This window comes from Ictidomys tridecemlineatus, chromosome 2 (assembly GCF_052094955.1).
Source record: "Ictidomys tridecemlineatus isolate mIctTri1 chromosome 2, mIctTri1.hap1, whole genome shotgun sequence".
Classification (NCBI taxonomy): Eukaryota; Metazoa; Chordata; class Mammalia; order Rodentia; family Sciuridae; genus Ictidomys; species Ictidomys tridecemlineatus.
Genome location: NC_135478.1, coordinates 150525133 through 150540355, shown reverse-complemented (window position 1 = coordinate 150540355; position 15223 = coordinate 150525133). Strand labels below are relative to the sequence as shown.

The window sequence follows — 15223 nt, the reverse complement described above, 5'->3', positions numbered from 1 at the left end:
TCCTTTAAGAATAATTTATGTATCTTACATATTCATTCAACAGGTTTAACATAATGTGCAAATTAATGGTCTTTTCATTTTTATTTTTATCAATTTCATTTCAAGCAGGATCCATATACACCATCATAAACAGAAACGTACTTAGGACTTCATAAGGGCCACTAGATAATGGGGAAATTGCTGCTCTGCTTTGTTTATGGCCACTTGGGACCAAAAGTCTCTAGACCTGGAAACGCAGCAAGCCGGGAAGTTAGTTGACCGTGTTTGGCCTCCGGGAGTTTGGAGTCCCCACACTCTTCAGGTCGCTAGGAAGCCTGGCTCACTGAGTTTAGTCAAGAACTTAGAAGGACCGATCTCAAAGAAAAAAAGAAAAAAAAAAATCTGAGCAAAGACCAAACCACAGAAACTGGTTCTCAGCTCCTCACGGGGACCTTCGGGAATCACGACCCTGGGCAGCCACCTTCCACCTGCCTTAACTGTGGGAGAAACCTGTGCACCCAGTTGCCTCTCTCCGAAGGCGCGCGGTTGTACCCACACAAGTGCCGCGCGTGTCGCGGAAATGCTCCACGAAGTACAAGATTCGGGTAGCAGTACCCCCACGTCCGACGGGTTGGTCATTTTAGCGGCTGGCGACAGAGCTTTGGACTGTGCCTACTTCTGCAGAACTAACCCCAAGTGAGGGAAAGCCGGGTCTCGACGCCGCCCGGAGGGCAGCAGGCACTTAAGGTTTGACAGTGCCCAGCGAGCGCACTTGGAGTGCGCTGCTTCACGTTCATTGTCCAGTCCCGCAAGGCCTGGCGCGAGAGAGTTGGGGTGTAGGTGGCTTCTGAAGCAGACACTCGTGCGGCTGGAGCTCCAACCCCCTCCCCCAGCCGCTCGGGGGCGGGAAGTGGTGGGCGGGAGTCACCCAAGCGTGACTACCCGAGGCCCCTCCTGCCGCGGCAAGGGAGCTCCATAAAAGCCCAGTTGCGACCCGCTCTCAGCACCCCATCCGCCCTCCCTCACACCTGGAAGAGGAGCTCCCCCACCGCAGAGCACTTGCCGCCCAGCCACGCCCGCTCGCCAGCCATCGTGAGTATCAGGACCGGTTTGGGTAAGGGCGGGAGCTAAGGGGGCGCGGGTGAACTTGCCCCGGGCATCATCTCACCCTCTGCGGAGCCTTGGAGTCCTGGGAGGTCGCACTCGGATCCCTAGATTTTGCGCCCCGGACTTTGCCATTTTCACGCCCAGATGCCCGCCATCCCTTCTTGGCGGCTAAATTTCATTTGTCTTTTCTGGTCCCCTCTGGTTGTCCTTCGGCCCTTCTCCTGGTCCCTCCGACTGGGCGTACCCTCAGGATTATGTTTTGATAGATAGGGAGGGAAAAGGTGGGACCCCTATCCCAAGGCATCTGACCATCTCCCCGCAGCCAGATTTCGGTGGGCGGAGAGAGGTTTCCCAGGCTGCGCCCTCGAGTGAGGAATACCCCACCGGCGCCCAGTCACCTCAAGATCCTGGAAATCGGTTCCGAGACAGGCTAGCCTGGCTCGTAATTCTCCTTCCCTCTTCCCAACTCAGTTGTCACCCGGAGAGAATCTCAACCATAGCTGTCCTTCCCAGACAAACCAAAGTAACAGAGAAGAAAGTTTTCTCCTCCGAGAAGTATTGAGGGAGAAGGGGAGAAAAGTGATCACCCTTTAACTCAGAGGGAAAAACTTCCGATTCTGTTTTCAAACTGTTTTTCTGACCAAGCCTCCACTTTGCGCCTCTCGCTGCGCTACTCAGTCCTTAGGACTTGTATGAAAGTCGCTCGGAGTTTTCCCGCGGAGCAGAGGGGCGGGGCCCGGACAGAACATCTTAGCCATCAAAGATCAGCTTCTTTCTGTATGTAGAACTGGGACTTGAGAGGATTGGGGGCGTCGAGGGTGACAGCAGCGAAAAGGGCTCAGGAGTGAGTCCTCTGAATCCCCAAGTTCCCCAACTCCAATCCACTGAAACTTTTATGTCCGCAGATGCTAGGTAGCAAGCGACTGGGGCTGTCCGGACTGACCCTCGCCCTGTCCCTGCTCGTGTGCTTGGGTGCGCTGGCCGAGGCTTACCCCTCCAAGCCGGACAACCCGGGAGAGGACGCTCCAGCGGAGGACATGGCCAGATACTACTCGGCGCTGCGACACTACATCAACCTCATCACCAGGCAGAGGTGGGTGGGATCCGGGAGAATGACTCAGAGAGCACCAAGCCCTCACACTGCAAATCCTGGGGATCTTAGGCGAAAGGGACCCTTTCTTTTTCTTTGCTACATCCAGGGAATGACCATATTAGGCACATATTCAGCTCTAGATAAAATGTTCAGGGCACAAACTGCAGAAACAGGGTTCAGTCCCTGTGTAACTACTCACTCAGGTTCCCCAAGCTGGTGTTTGGCATCTCCTCCCACTTACCCAGGGTCTTTTTTGTTTGTTTTTAAACCCCTTGGAGCCTGTCTAGTCTTCTCCATGGGAAAAGTGCCTAGTGAAAGGGGCAGGAGTGCCTCTAAGAAAGTGGGTAGGAAGGAGAGCGAACCAGGTGTCTAGGGAAACAACCACCACCGAAGAAAACCAAGGAGGAAACAGCCTGGTCACCAAGAGGAGGCTACACTTTCCTACATGCCCAGGGCAAACCCAGTGACATCATTTAGGAAGAGATAAACAGAGCTGTGTGTTTCTTACCTACAGCATTTTTGGCAGTCTTACCTCCATGCTTGAAATTGTGATCCCATTATTAACAATTTAGCATGAAAACAGTTAATTTAAAAATGAAGATTTGGCCCATTTTATAGTAGGTGAGTTCTGAAAAGAAAGTCTTACTTTCTTTATTAAGGAAAAAAACTTATATTGATCTAGTAACTCTAGGATAAATCCAGAGAATACTTGGAATCTGAAAAATTATAAACTTTTTTTTCTTGGATGCCCAGAAAATTAAAACGAAATGTCACACTTTCACTTTTAACATTGACTATTAAGTGAAAAATCAAATCCAATCTATTTTACACACAATGCGGTGTTTAAATTTTGTTTTCAAAACTGGTGCATCTCAATTCTAAATCATTTAACATGTTATTTTAAGGAACTATAAAGGATGAGCCCTTTAAAGCATTAATGTTATTTAACATGTTTCAATTATGTGTTTTAAAGTATTGTTTTTTTCTGTTTATTTTTTTAATCATGTTTTTACTTTTACAGGTCAGGGAATAGTTGGAAAAAATCAAAGCAGGGTGTGTGGGGGTAGGGGGAGAATTTATACTTAAAAAATAGTTTCCTTCCTTTTGTGTCATCAAAACGGCATGTGGCATTGTGAAAAGACTTATGAAAAAGTTCAAATTTACAGAGGATCAATTAAATAATATTGGTTCATGATCCCTGAAAATAAAAAAAAAACAATGTTTTGAATCCTAATGGACTTCTCAGAAAGTTAATTGCTGCAAATTCCTGCTTTTTGTACAGCCCAGAAAAAAAGAATTTAGACAAACAATAAAGATATTAACTGTTATTTTTTCTAGGAAAACAATGTCATTAAGTCATAGCAAAAATTATCGCAGAACTCATTTTTGCCAAGACGATTGCTACAAAGCTTTGCCATTATATAAAATTTTAGCTTTTCAAAATATTTTCCTTGGTGTCTTATCCAGTCCTTTCCTCAAAGCTTTGAAGTTAATATGTTTTCCATTTTACAGTTCATGAAATTAAGAACATTTCATGAAGGTTTCTTTTAGGGATTATGGAATTGAAGCCCTCTATTGAGTTTCTTTGAATGTTGTCTTCACCATTAACAGTCAGTATCATCTCCAACATCTTTGATGAGGAAAAAATGGGAGAGGGACTTGAGTTCCATAGGAAGAGATTCAGGTTAGCTGAGAATAAGCTGGTGCCACAGTTTCCAGCCTCAACTTCCTGTAAATTCCTTCTTGGAAGCCATCAGAGGCTCCTTATGCACCTGCATCTCCTCCATTGTGCACCTATTGACTTCCCGCCATTGATGCCCACTCACATGCACAAGTATTTTTTTTTAATTATAGTGTCATTTGTGATTATGTTTGAAGTCAGCATATATGGTCATATGAAATTATTCTCTTCTTCTTTCTACTCGGTTCGTGTTTTTGAGGTATAGCCCTGTTGCTCTGTGTAACCTAGTTCACTGCCTCTGAAAGTTGCTTTGTTTATTCCAGAGTGTGGGTCTATCACATTTTGCTTATGTGGTTCCCTAGATCAGCAGCTCTCAGGTGATGATATTCTCTCCAGGACATTTGGCAATATGTGGTGACATTTTTTATTGCTCAGCTAGGGTGGGTGCTACTACCATTTTGTATGTAGAAGAAAGGGATACTGCTAAACATCCTAGAATGTCCAAGACAGCCCCCTACAACAACCTCAAAAGTCAGCAGTGCCAAGGTTGAAAAACTCAGCCCTATATTACTGTTTCTCATCCTGGCTGCACATTAAAATCACCGGGGAGCTTTAGCAATATATATAAGTTGGCCTCCACTGGAGACCAATTAAATGAGACCCTCTGGGAGGTGGGACCTAGGCTTTATAGTGTTTTTTTTTCTTTTTTCTATCTCTCTTTTCTTTAAGCTCTCCAGGTGATTCTAATGTGCAGCCACGTTTGAGAATTTTGCCTTGGAGACTCAATCTTTGCAAGTTAAGGCATTGTAGAGAAGAAGGATAATCCAGAATTAATTAGAGAAGGAAGAGTAGTGAATATTGCTGTCCTGGAACCTAGTTTATGACTGTGCAAATCCCACTATTAGAGATTTAGATTCTTTTCTGTTAAATTAGAGAAAATGGTTGCCAGTTCTTTCACTCACTGGGGCATGATGAAAGTAAGTGAATTAAGGTTGCCCAAGAGTTTTAAAATTAGTGAAAATCAACTGATGGACAGAATTACTAAATATAAGCAGCAACCTGCAGCCTGATACCACAATACAAGGAAGTCTTAACAATGCTGGGAGAGAGAGTAGGAGGTCGAGGACAGTGAGGGCTTTGGTTTTTTTTGTTTTGTTTTGTTTTGTTTTTTGTTTGTTTGTTTGCTTCCTTTGAGCCTCTGCAAAGGAGCCCACATCTTTCCAAAAGAAAAAAATTGGGTTTAGTTATGTTTGGTAAGCAGTTAAAGCATATTCTCTGTCAGCTTTGTTTAGCTGTTGTACCTATTAGTTAATTAATCTATGCCAGGTTAAATTTCCATTTGTAAACAAAATGGCTCCTGGTGTCCAGAACCTTCTCTAAGAAAGAAGAAAATACTCTGCAAAAAATTTAATTTGTATAGGTTTGTCAAACCCATTGGCAGTGTCCTGAAGCAGGATACTTACACTACTCTCACAGGTAAATGTAAATTTGCATTCAGATATTGTCCCAACATATCTAGCTACAGGAGGTAGAATAAAAAGAGCACTTTCATGGATCAATAGAATTCCTTTAAACTTATAGGGCAAGTTAAAAATCACAGCATCAAGGAAGGTTTTTAGCTTTTGGTGCCTTGAAAAAATATGGAAAACATAAGACGCAGGATTTGTTGGTAGCCGTAAGGATGGATGCATTTCAACGGCAGTAACTTGCACATGTGTATCACTTTGTCACTCTAAAATCATTGTGACTCACTTTCGCATTGAATTTTCACAAAGACTCTGATTTAAACACGGGTTATAATTTTTTTATGAATAAGAAAACAGATTCAAAAATGCAGGTGGGATTTGAACATCATACTGCTGTTTTTTTTTTTTTCTGGATCTATCATTTGGTCTCCTTGTTAAGATTTAAACTGCTGTGTATCATCAGAACTATAGCCAATCAACTAATTATGGAAACGTTTGGAATCAAGCTTCAGTGCTTTTAAATTTCCTGTCACCTAGTTATAAAAGAATATCTCTCTATATACATGTACTACTGGTGGTAGTTTTAAAAGACAAGAGTTTGATTAGAGCTTTGGGTTGCATTTAAATACTCTACTAAGTTATTTATTATGAATTTAAGCAAATTTTAAATATATGTGAAACTTAAATCATATTTTTGATAGTAGATACTTCATATACCTAGATTACTTATTAGCACATGAACAAGTGAAAATACCTTGTAGGATCAATATCCCAAATAGGAGACGATCTTTCTTTTTACTAAAGACTTCTGTGGTTATTCCAAGCTTGCTTTAAAAAGACTTTCCTTTTGTTTTTCTTTTTCCAGATATGGAAAACGGTCTAGCCCTGAGACACTGATTTCAGACCTCTTAATGAGAGAAAGCACAGAAAATGTTCCCAGAACTAGGTATGACTCTCCTGTGATAACACTGTTACAGAACTCAGGTGCCCAGGTGAAGATGGGCGGCAAAGGGGTGGAAACTTCTAGAGGAGGGGAGGGATTTGGCAGAAATTGGGATGGAGAATCAGACAGGGAGGACATTTCTTTTCATGCACTCATGGTAAATCTCTAAATTTCTGTGGAGTGACAAATCCTAGCCCATACTATTTGGTGCTCCTTTGAAAACTCTAAACAGATAACTTTTGGCTCAGAAATTATTACTCTGAGTAGATTTTATAGTATTGTTATCATTGGGGTTGCATAGAGTAAGCCCCCTAACTCTAAATTTAAATGACCAATTGTCCATCTTTGCCTAAATAATCTCTAGTTTTCACACAATTGGTGGAGTGCCTGTGTTTCCTAGGAAATGTTCCCCGTGTGTTTGTCTCCAGCCTTCCTGCACAAAGTTGTAGATGAATCAGTAGCTCCTGGTGACTTTTGGGCACGTTTTAGTTCAACAGAGTAATATATTACATTCAGTGAATGACTGTTGAACGACATTATTCTTAGCAGTTTATTTGTAGGCTTGGAACTTTCTTGGAGTGTAGATCTGTCTTGGGAAGAGATGTCCCTAAAATCTAAATGGGCTGAGATTCTATGGCACTTCCTGTACAAGGAAGGAGTGCTGCTATAAAGAAGCCTAATCTGCTTCCATTTTCCTATTCCAATGGCTACTTTACCCACCCCCAACCCTCACCCCGCTCTGTCCACAGTAGGAGGCAGAGGTCCACTCTTGTCCTGGGTAGGTTAGCTGCCTCACACCCCAGCTCTACAACCAACGTCAAGAACCAATTTCCCCAGAAGAGGTCACTAGCACACTTGCTCAGTGAGTGTGACCGAGGTGTCACTCTTCATTGAGATTCTCTCTAGAGAATCCCGGGGAACCCTTGGGCCACTCACCTCCCCTCCTGCTCTCCCTCAGTTCCCTTGTGAAATGGCCAGCCATTGTGAAGGGCACAAATATAGAGTTGGCAGATTCTGTTTCTCTCAGGCGAAACAATGATTCAAACTGGAACAAAACTCCAGCGCTCTTGTCCCCAGAAGTACCAGCTCCGACTTAAACAGCAAATCCAAGAGAAACAGATGGAAAATCACAAGGCTGTTTTAATACTAAGCAATAAATGCCTTTTCATGTTTCGTTGACATGCAGATGATATTTGCCACAATAAGAAGTTTTGGGTAGCTGTGTCTTCTTTCAGTTAGGAAAAGTAACCATCCACATCTACTTAGAACTCTGTTGCTGTGGCCCCATGTAACACAGTTAGTGCATGCAAAAGTTAATTGAACCCTGATTGACAGACTCATGGCAAATAGAAAGAAACAAAAGCTGATAGCCTTGAAGTTGCCTTCGAGTGCTGTTTTCTTGAAAAGGGCTTTTTATAGTCTAATAAATAGCATCCTACTACACAACAAGGCTTGGGGGGGGCAATGGAAGCATATTCAGTTGAGTGACACTAACTTTCTTGTTACAGTTTCATGTGATTCCTGTAGTTTTGATCTTCAGAAATATTGCTGAGTTCCTCAGCTCCTTTGATATGTACAGAGCCTTTTAAATACTCCCTCAGAGATTTGCCTGTGACTTCCTTAGCATGAGTGAAAGCCTCTCAGCTGGGTCTTTGCACATCATGCTGCTGTCTCACTCCTACTATTCCACATGGCCTCTGATTTAGAGTGCCAACGGGAAGTTTCTGATCGTCTTTCAGTTCAGAACTGCATGTCTCACTCTTGAAAGTATCCCAGGTAATCAAGCAGCTTCTCTTAACATGCTTTGCTTCTTATGTGTTACAGGCTTGAAGACCCTTCTATGTGGTGATGGGAAAGAACACTTGCTCTCCAAGCTTTTCCTATTTTCAACCATATTTCATTCTGTAAAACCAGATTCCACCTGTCCTACCTGAGCATGCAGCCATTGTGCTGGATTCTGCCATGTTTTCCTTTGTCATCATTGTATATATGTGCATTTAAATAAAGCACCATGCAGTCAGAAGTGTGTTCTCCTCAGTGAATGATCTGTTATTGCAATAGAGAGAATTACTTGAAATTATTCATTAAATAATAACCACCCTCAAGTAAAAGATTCAATGGCCATGAAAGATGCAAAGATATGTCATTTATGGTGACCCAGATTCTGTGTATGCGTGTGTGTGTGTTGTGTGTGTGTGTGTGTGTGTGTGTGTGTGTGTGTGTGTGTTGGGGGCTGTAACATATAGAAGTATTTAGCAACATTTGTCAAGGGAAAGTTAATTTGGAGAAAATATTCAAAACTCCCTCCACCATTCACATGGGATCCTTGCTAATCTTGTTAACCTATGCCATCACGAAAGAGATTGCTATCTCATAAAACTTTCTCTAAAATGTCCTCTATGTCTCCAATACTGCAGTTACTAACCACATGTAGCTTTTGAACCCTTCATGTAGCTAATGCAAATAAGGAGTTAGTATTACATTTTTTAAAAAAAATTTGAATTAATTTGAGTAGCCACATGTCTCTAGTGGCTGCCATATCAAACTGCTGAGGTCTATACATCTATGTAGGTCACTGCTCTTAGAATTTGAGTCAAAAACACACTGAGTAGGAAAATTACCTTTTCACACAACATTGGGGCATGTTAATTAACTTAGCTGAAGGTTATTTAACTTTCTCTCTTTCTTCAAGTACTCATTTACACGGGCAGAGTTTAAAATTAATGTTATTAAATTCTTACATGTAACTTTTAAAATATAGAAAATAAGTCTCATCTCATACTGGTACTTTGCACTACACCATAAAAATGTGCACAAATATTTTTATGTGGCATGTTAAAGTTGCTTGCAAAACCCCAAGAATAACAATATGCAGTCGTATGCTTAATGAAGGGACACATTTTGAAAAATGGAGATGACTTTGTCATTGTGCGAATATCACAGAATGTACTTATAAAAACTAAAATGGGTATGACATCACTAGGTTACACAGTATGATCTTATGGGACCACTGTCGTGTGTGTGGTCCTTCATTGACCAAAACACTATGACGTGGTCAGTGACTACACATCATGCATGACTTAAGGAGTTTTACAACATATACAATATTCTCTGTACATAAAAATTTTACTGTTTTTTTTTAACCAGAGAAGACATTGATGTTACAAAATATAAAGCCCTTAATAAAACTAAGATAAAATTGTTCTGTGATTACCCAAAACATTCCCCTCACCTCTGTTTCTTTGAACTAAATAGCGATACATAAGGTGTTGTTTTTTTTTTAAATCTTCAAAGGTTGAATCCTTTACAGTGTATTATCACATAACATCAACATTCTGTATTAACCTACTATGTTTGGAGAATTCCTTTACTAAAATATAGAATATAGAAGTATTTAGCAACATTTGCCAAGGGAAAGTTAATTTGCAAAGAAAGTTGATTCGAAGATCCATCTGGCAGCACAGACATGCTGAGTATTCATCATCATGTATAGAACTCTTGTTTGTATGGAGTAGAGAAAATAAAAGTAATATACACCAACCACCGAAAGATAATCCAGGAATTTTATTTTAAGCAAAAATTTAACCTCTTACCCCACCAAGCCTAAATGCCTGGGAAGCCTAGCATTAAACAGCCCACTCATACCCAGTCTTTGTCCTCACTGCCTCTTCACCTCATCTTAGTCAAAAGACAACTGAATCTTTGTGCCTGTGAGCTCTGTAGTCCTGACCCAGTGGCTGTTGATCTCTCTGACCTTGAAATTCACTGAACTTTTGAGTTCTCATGAAATGAAGGTAATAATTCCTACACTGGGATCAAAATTCAAGTTCAGTTACAAGTAAGTAATAGAAGGGAGGTGATTAAAGATAAAGTTTTTGATGGATTGGATTATTAATCCCTAATAATTAATTAATTAGTTTTAGGATATACAATGATGGCAAACAAAAAAAAATTTGCAAAACTGTTTTCCAAGAGATTTTTGTGATAGTATTTCTCAAACATTTTTAACCTGTTGAACATGCTTGGAATAGGCTTAAAGATGCTGGATCACCTACCTGTCACTGCAAAAGTAAATAAATAACTAAAACAATAATAATAATCTTCACTAGAGCTACATTAAGAATAATTCAACCTTCATTTTGAAATGCTTATGAACAACATAATTATTATCAAGTAAATCTACAAGCGTTATTAATTTTTCTTCTGAGCTATGTTCTATGAGGTATGAATTGTGCTTTAGTTCTTTGCAGATGTCACTGTCTTTATTTTGATCCTTATAACACCTGTGATACAAGCAGATGGTTATCTCCTCAGTTTTTACAGATGAGGAAACTGAAAAGTAAGGAAAATAAATGACTCATCCCACCTCATTCCAGCTAGTGAGACTAGACAATGCCTCTATTCGCAACATCTTACTCTCCTGATGGTGTTTTCCAAGCTAGGTAAGTGAAGACCAGGTCCCATGTGATCCAGTTAAACACATAATGCCGACACATTTAAATTAGAGAATAACAAAGGACTAAACTCATTGTGCAAGAGACAAAATGAGCAGAACTAGCTGAAAAAAAGCTTAATAGAAATTGTGAATGTGAATGTTAAGGAAATTATGGGTGAGGAGGACAGGTGAGCTCAACACAGGTGGGTCTGGCACAATTTATGGAGGGAATCTTCAGGGATCCACCTGGCAGAACCAGATGCAGGGTGGCCGGAGGTTGGATGGATAAACTAGGTTCAAGAATGGACAAACTCATCCATTCGTTTGCTAAACATTTTTTGAGCACCTAACATATTGGACAGTGGACTGAGCTGAGGATACAAGGATCGATCTTGTTTTTTATAGAATTTACTATCTAACCAAGAGAGACAGATTACAGTGCATTGTTTTAGAAGTGCAAAAATGGAAGTATTAGAGGTCTGCAAGTTAGTAGGTCCTAGAATCTTCTCACTGAGTGTGCTGCTTTCCACAGTTTCCTGACAAGGGGATGCTACCTGTGAGAATCAATTGCCAAGTGAGAAAGCATCCAACCAAGCCAAACACGAGGTTGCCCTGTAGGCTGAGCCAGGGTGTCTGACTGAGGCCTGTTCCTCTGGGGTACCCCTCCTTTACACTATATTCAGCCTCCTGGTGGATAATGACAGGAATGAGAAAGTCTCTGGAGCAGATTCTCAAATCCATTTACCCAATAACGACGTAGACAAGTAGGCCAGCCTGCCACTTCTAACAGCCGATGAAATAAGAATATGGACACGTGTGATGGCTTATGACCCTTTGACAATGTCCTTGCCTGTTAGTGCAATGTGGTCTAAAGAGCAACTCCCTTCCCATGAAAAGGGGACAGGAAAAAAGAATAGAGCAAGTGGCCAGAAGCCTGGATGGGCCAAAGCTAAAACTAGGACATTTTGTAGGTTCTTCAAATTCAACTATTACATCCTATTTCATAGCAGAGAAAACTCCTTCCTCCCTAACAGGAAATGTCTCCTGGTTTTATGGGAGCAGGAAAGGGTGCTCAGCCTAGGCTGGGGAGAGTGCAGGAGGCAGGACAGACTTCCTAGAGCATCTGAGGCTTGAGCTAGGGTTTGAAGGATGAGCAGCAATGACAGATGAAGAATTCCAGAGAGGAGAGAGAGGAAATGCAGATGTATTTTGATGACTTTTAAATTATTTTTGATAGTCATACTTTAAATTTTGCCGGTCTAAGAGGAAAATCCCACTTGAGAACCAATCAAGTTTGACACCACCCCACAACTCTTTCCTCCAGGCATCCATCTGCCCACTGACCCCAATCCCACCTGCTCTTACTGCAGACGGTGCCCAATACTGGGACCTCTTTACCAATATTTTTTAACATTTTTTTTTAGCTGTAGTTGGACACAATACCTTTATTTCATTTATTTATTTTTATGTGGTGCTGAAGATCGAACCCAGCACCCTGCACATGCTAGGTGAGCGCTCCACCACTGAGCCCCAGCCCCAGCCCCACCAATATTCTTCATTCAGCCAAATCAGGATTAGATCATTCAGCATAAGATATTAAAATTTTTTTTAATTAGTACATTATAGCTGTACATAATATTGGGTTTGTTTTGATATAATTACATAAGCATGGAATATAATTTGCTCCCATTCAGTCCCCGGTATTTCCTTTCCCCTCTCCTCCCTCCCCCTGTTGCCTTTCTTCTATTCTATTGGTTTTTCTTCTATTTATCTTTTTTTTAATTAGTTCAGCCTGGAATATCTTAACCACAATCTTGTGGACAAATCGACATGTCCAGAAAATAAATGTTGTAAGGTTGGTTCTACTCTCTCATTCAGGAAGAGACTCACTATTCCTTTTGCAATATTAGTTGCCTTAATATATTGCAGCCTCTTTTCCCAGCCTGGGGTCAGGACAGAGGAACAGAGAAAGAAAACTTAGCACTGGCCTGAGGCCTCCACACCATAGTTCAGTGCTTTGCAGGTGAAAAAAAGATGGCAGATGCACCGGCCTCAAACCACACACAGGTGCAGATTCAACATGTACTACTGAAGACAGTAAAGTGAATGGGATGGCAGCTAATTATCCCTCCTCTTTCTTTCTATTGCATAAACATTATGCTTTTATGGTTACTTTTTTTTTTACCACATATACAATAGAAAATGGTTGTTTTTTCCTCCATGCAGAATATTGGAATCAGTTACAATGCCATCAGAACTAAACAAAAAAATTTTCCTATTATCATAATGGAAAATAGTATTATGAGTGAGGTATTTCAGTGGAATATTCTTCTATTATGGTTCTGGGTAGGAGGATTATGATATTGTCATAACTAAAATTATTGCCTTTTCTCTTGCCTATTAGAACAATTAGCACAGTGTGAAATCGTACAGAAAACTTTCCTCTTTTTAAAATTGAAATTGAATAACATATAATTAATCCTATGTGTCATCTGGACTCATTTTTAAAGTGTGCTAAGTAATAGCTATCAAGTTAAACTCCTTCTCACGCCGTAGAATTGAAATGCTTTGCAGTTATTAGAATGGGCGATCGTGTGATGATACTGACCTTGTTGCCTGACACATAGTAGGTGCTCAGCGAGAGTTAGTTCAGCCTGGAATTGCCTATGAGGACTGGAAATGATCTCAAAGAAGCCAGAACACATGCAACATTTGACAAACAGCCTTACAAAGGTTCTTTGGGAGAGAATAGCACCATTTAAATGATTTTTCAATTAAAGGTTGCCTGGGATCATTTGGGATTTTATTTATCCTACTAAAGCCTTTTTTCACTGCCAAATCTTTTCAAAGCAGAGATACCTATTAAACTAACTGATCTGTGGAATTTAATTCAAGAATAATCAATGTTGGCAGAACATAGTTTATGTAGTCATTCTTCCTAACAGACTGAATTATTGACCAGATTAAAAGGAACCAGTTGATCTCTGATGGGCTTCTAGAGTCCCAAGAATACTAACAATATAGGAAACAGTCATTGAATAGTCTCTCTGGGACAGGTATTCTGCTTGATTCTAGGAGTGGTATAAATGTGAGTGAGACAGTTTTCCTGCTCTTGAAGATCTAGCTGTTTATGAAGGAGATGGACACCGGCTTTGTGGTTCTAATACAGGACAGATTATGAACAATGTTCTAATGGAAGCACAAAGTAAGAGCTATGGGAGAACAAAGGAGGCTGGAAACATTTGCAATAGAGTATGTGAGGAGTGGGAAGCGGCATGTGACCTGGACTTGGGTATGGCAGCTGTTCAGTTGTATCTCTTTACTTTTGTAGATGCCATGATCATCATTAACTATGTTAATTCCTTGAAACAAGGTTGTGCAGGTGCCTAAACAAGCTCCAGCTGAGATTCTGAAATCACTGCCCGGGGAAGTGGTGATTGTCCATCCATCTCAGAGTGGGCGTCTGTTGTCTGCTGACAACATGTGCAGTGGGATGAGAGCATGAGGACCCTGGAGGGCTGTCTGGTCCTTCCTTGTTGCCCATACCTCCAGTGTGAAAATGATGGGCTCGTTGGGGGCAATGATGTGAGAAGAGTAAGTACTCAAAACTAAAATTATTTATTTATTTTTGGCAGTGCTGGGGATTGAACTTAGGGCCTTGCATGTGCTAGGCACGTGCTCTCCCAGTGAGCTACATCTTCAGCCCAATGTATCATTTTTTAAAAAGATATGATGTTTAGAAATAGGACATATTTCACTGGAGTATAAGTGATGAAGTGTTACAAAGGAGATGCTTCTTTTCTCTTCCTCGTATGGAACCCAGATCTGAATCATAGGTGGAGGTGGAGGTGAGCATGATGTTCATCAATGCAACAGAAGAAATTGTTGAGCAGAGTTCTCATGAAGGGCTCCATCAAATGTGGCTGATGTAAGAAGATCAGTTTTGGGGAGTTGGCCTGAGTGAGGGGATGACCCAGTATTTCAGTTTTCCTCAAACTGTCCTCAAACTGCACCAAAACCCTGAATTCTGGGAAGCCCCTTAGTTCCTGGAAAACTGGGACAGCTGGTAATTCCACTTGGGAATCAAACCACCATTTATGTCAATATTTTCAGGAGGGGAAATGTGCTCAGAATATGAGTCTCCTTACAAGCGAGCACTTCACCAGGTTCAACATTTACTCCTGAATATGAATGTTCAACAGCATGCTATTTTCTAATTGACCTTACAGTATATTCTTCCCTTTAGATCACTGTAAAAGGTAATTTAAAAATATTCCCATGTGGAGAAACAGCCATTGTGAAGACATTAAGAATGTTTTGAATTTCTAGACCAGCCACTTTCGTATTCTAACATTATAAATACATTGGTTCTGTGAATGCATAAATACTTAATTTCATGGACAATTAACTCTTTATAAGAAAAATGATTTCAACTTGAAATCCTAAATAGCTATTTGCCTTCTGAAATTACAACTAAGTTTTGCATGTTTCTCTTTGTGATAAGAATTGGGGTGAGAGT

At 40.8% G+C, this 15223-nt stretch overlaps 1 protein-coding gene across 1 annotated transcript; it reads left to right on the top strand.

Moving 5' to 3' along the window:
* Positions 1-898: 898 nt before the first annotated feature.
* Positions 899-8292, top strand: Npy (neuropeptide Y). Its single transcript, XM_005319120.4, has 4 exons — positions 899-1071; positions 1992-2179; positions 6192-6272; positions 8094-8292. The coding sequence occupies exons 2-4, from the start codon at positions 1992-1994 to the stop codon at positions 8116-8118; spliced, it is 294 nt and encodes a 97-aa protein (XP_005319177.1). The 5' UTR covers positions 899-1071; the 3' UTR covers positions 8119-8292.
* Positions 8293-15223: the final 6931 nt, after the last annotated feature.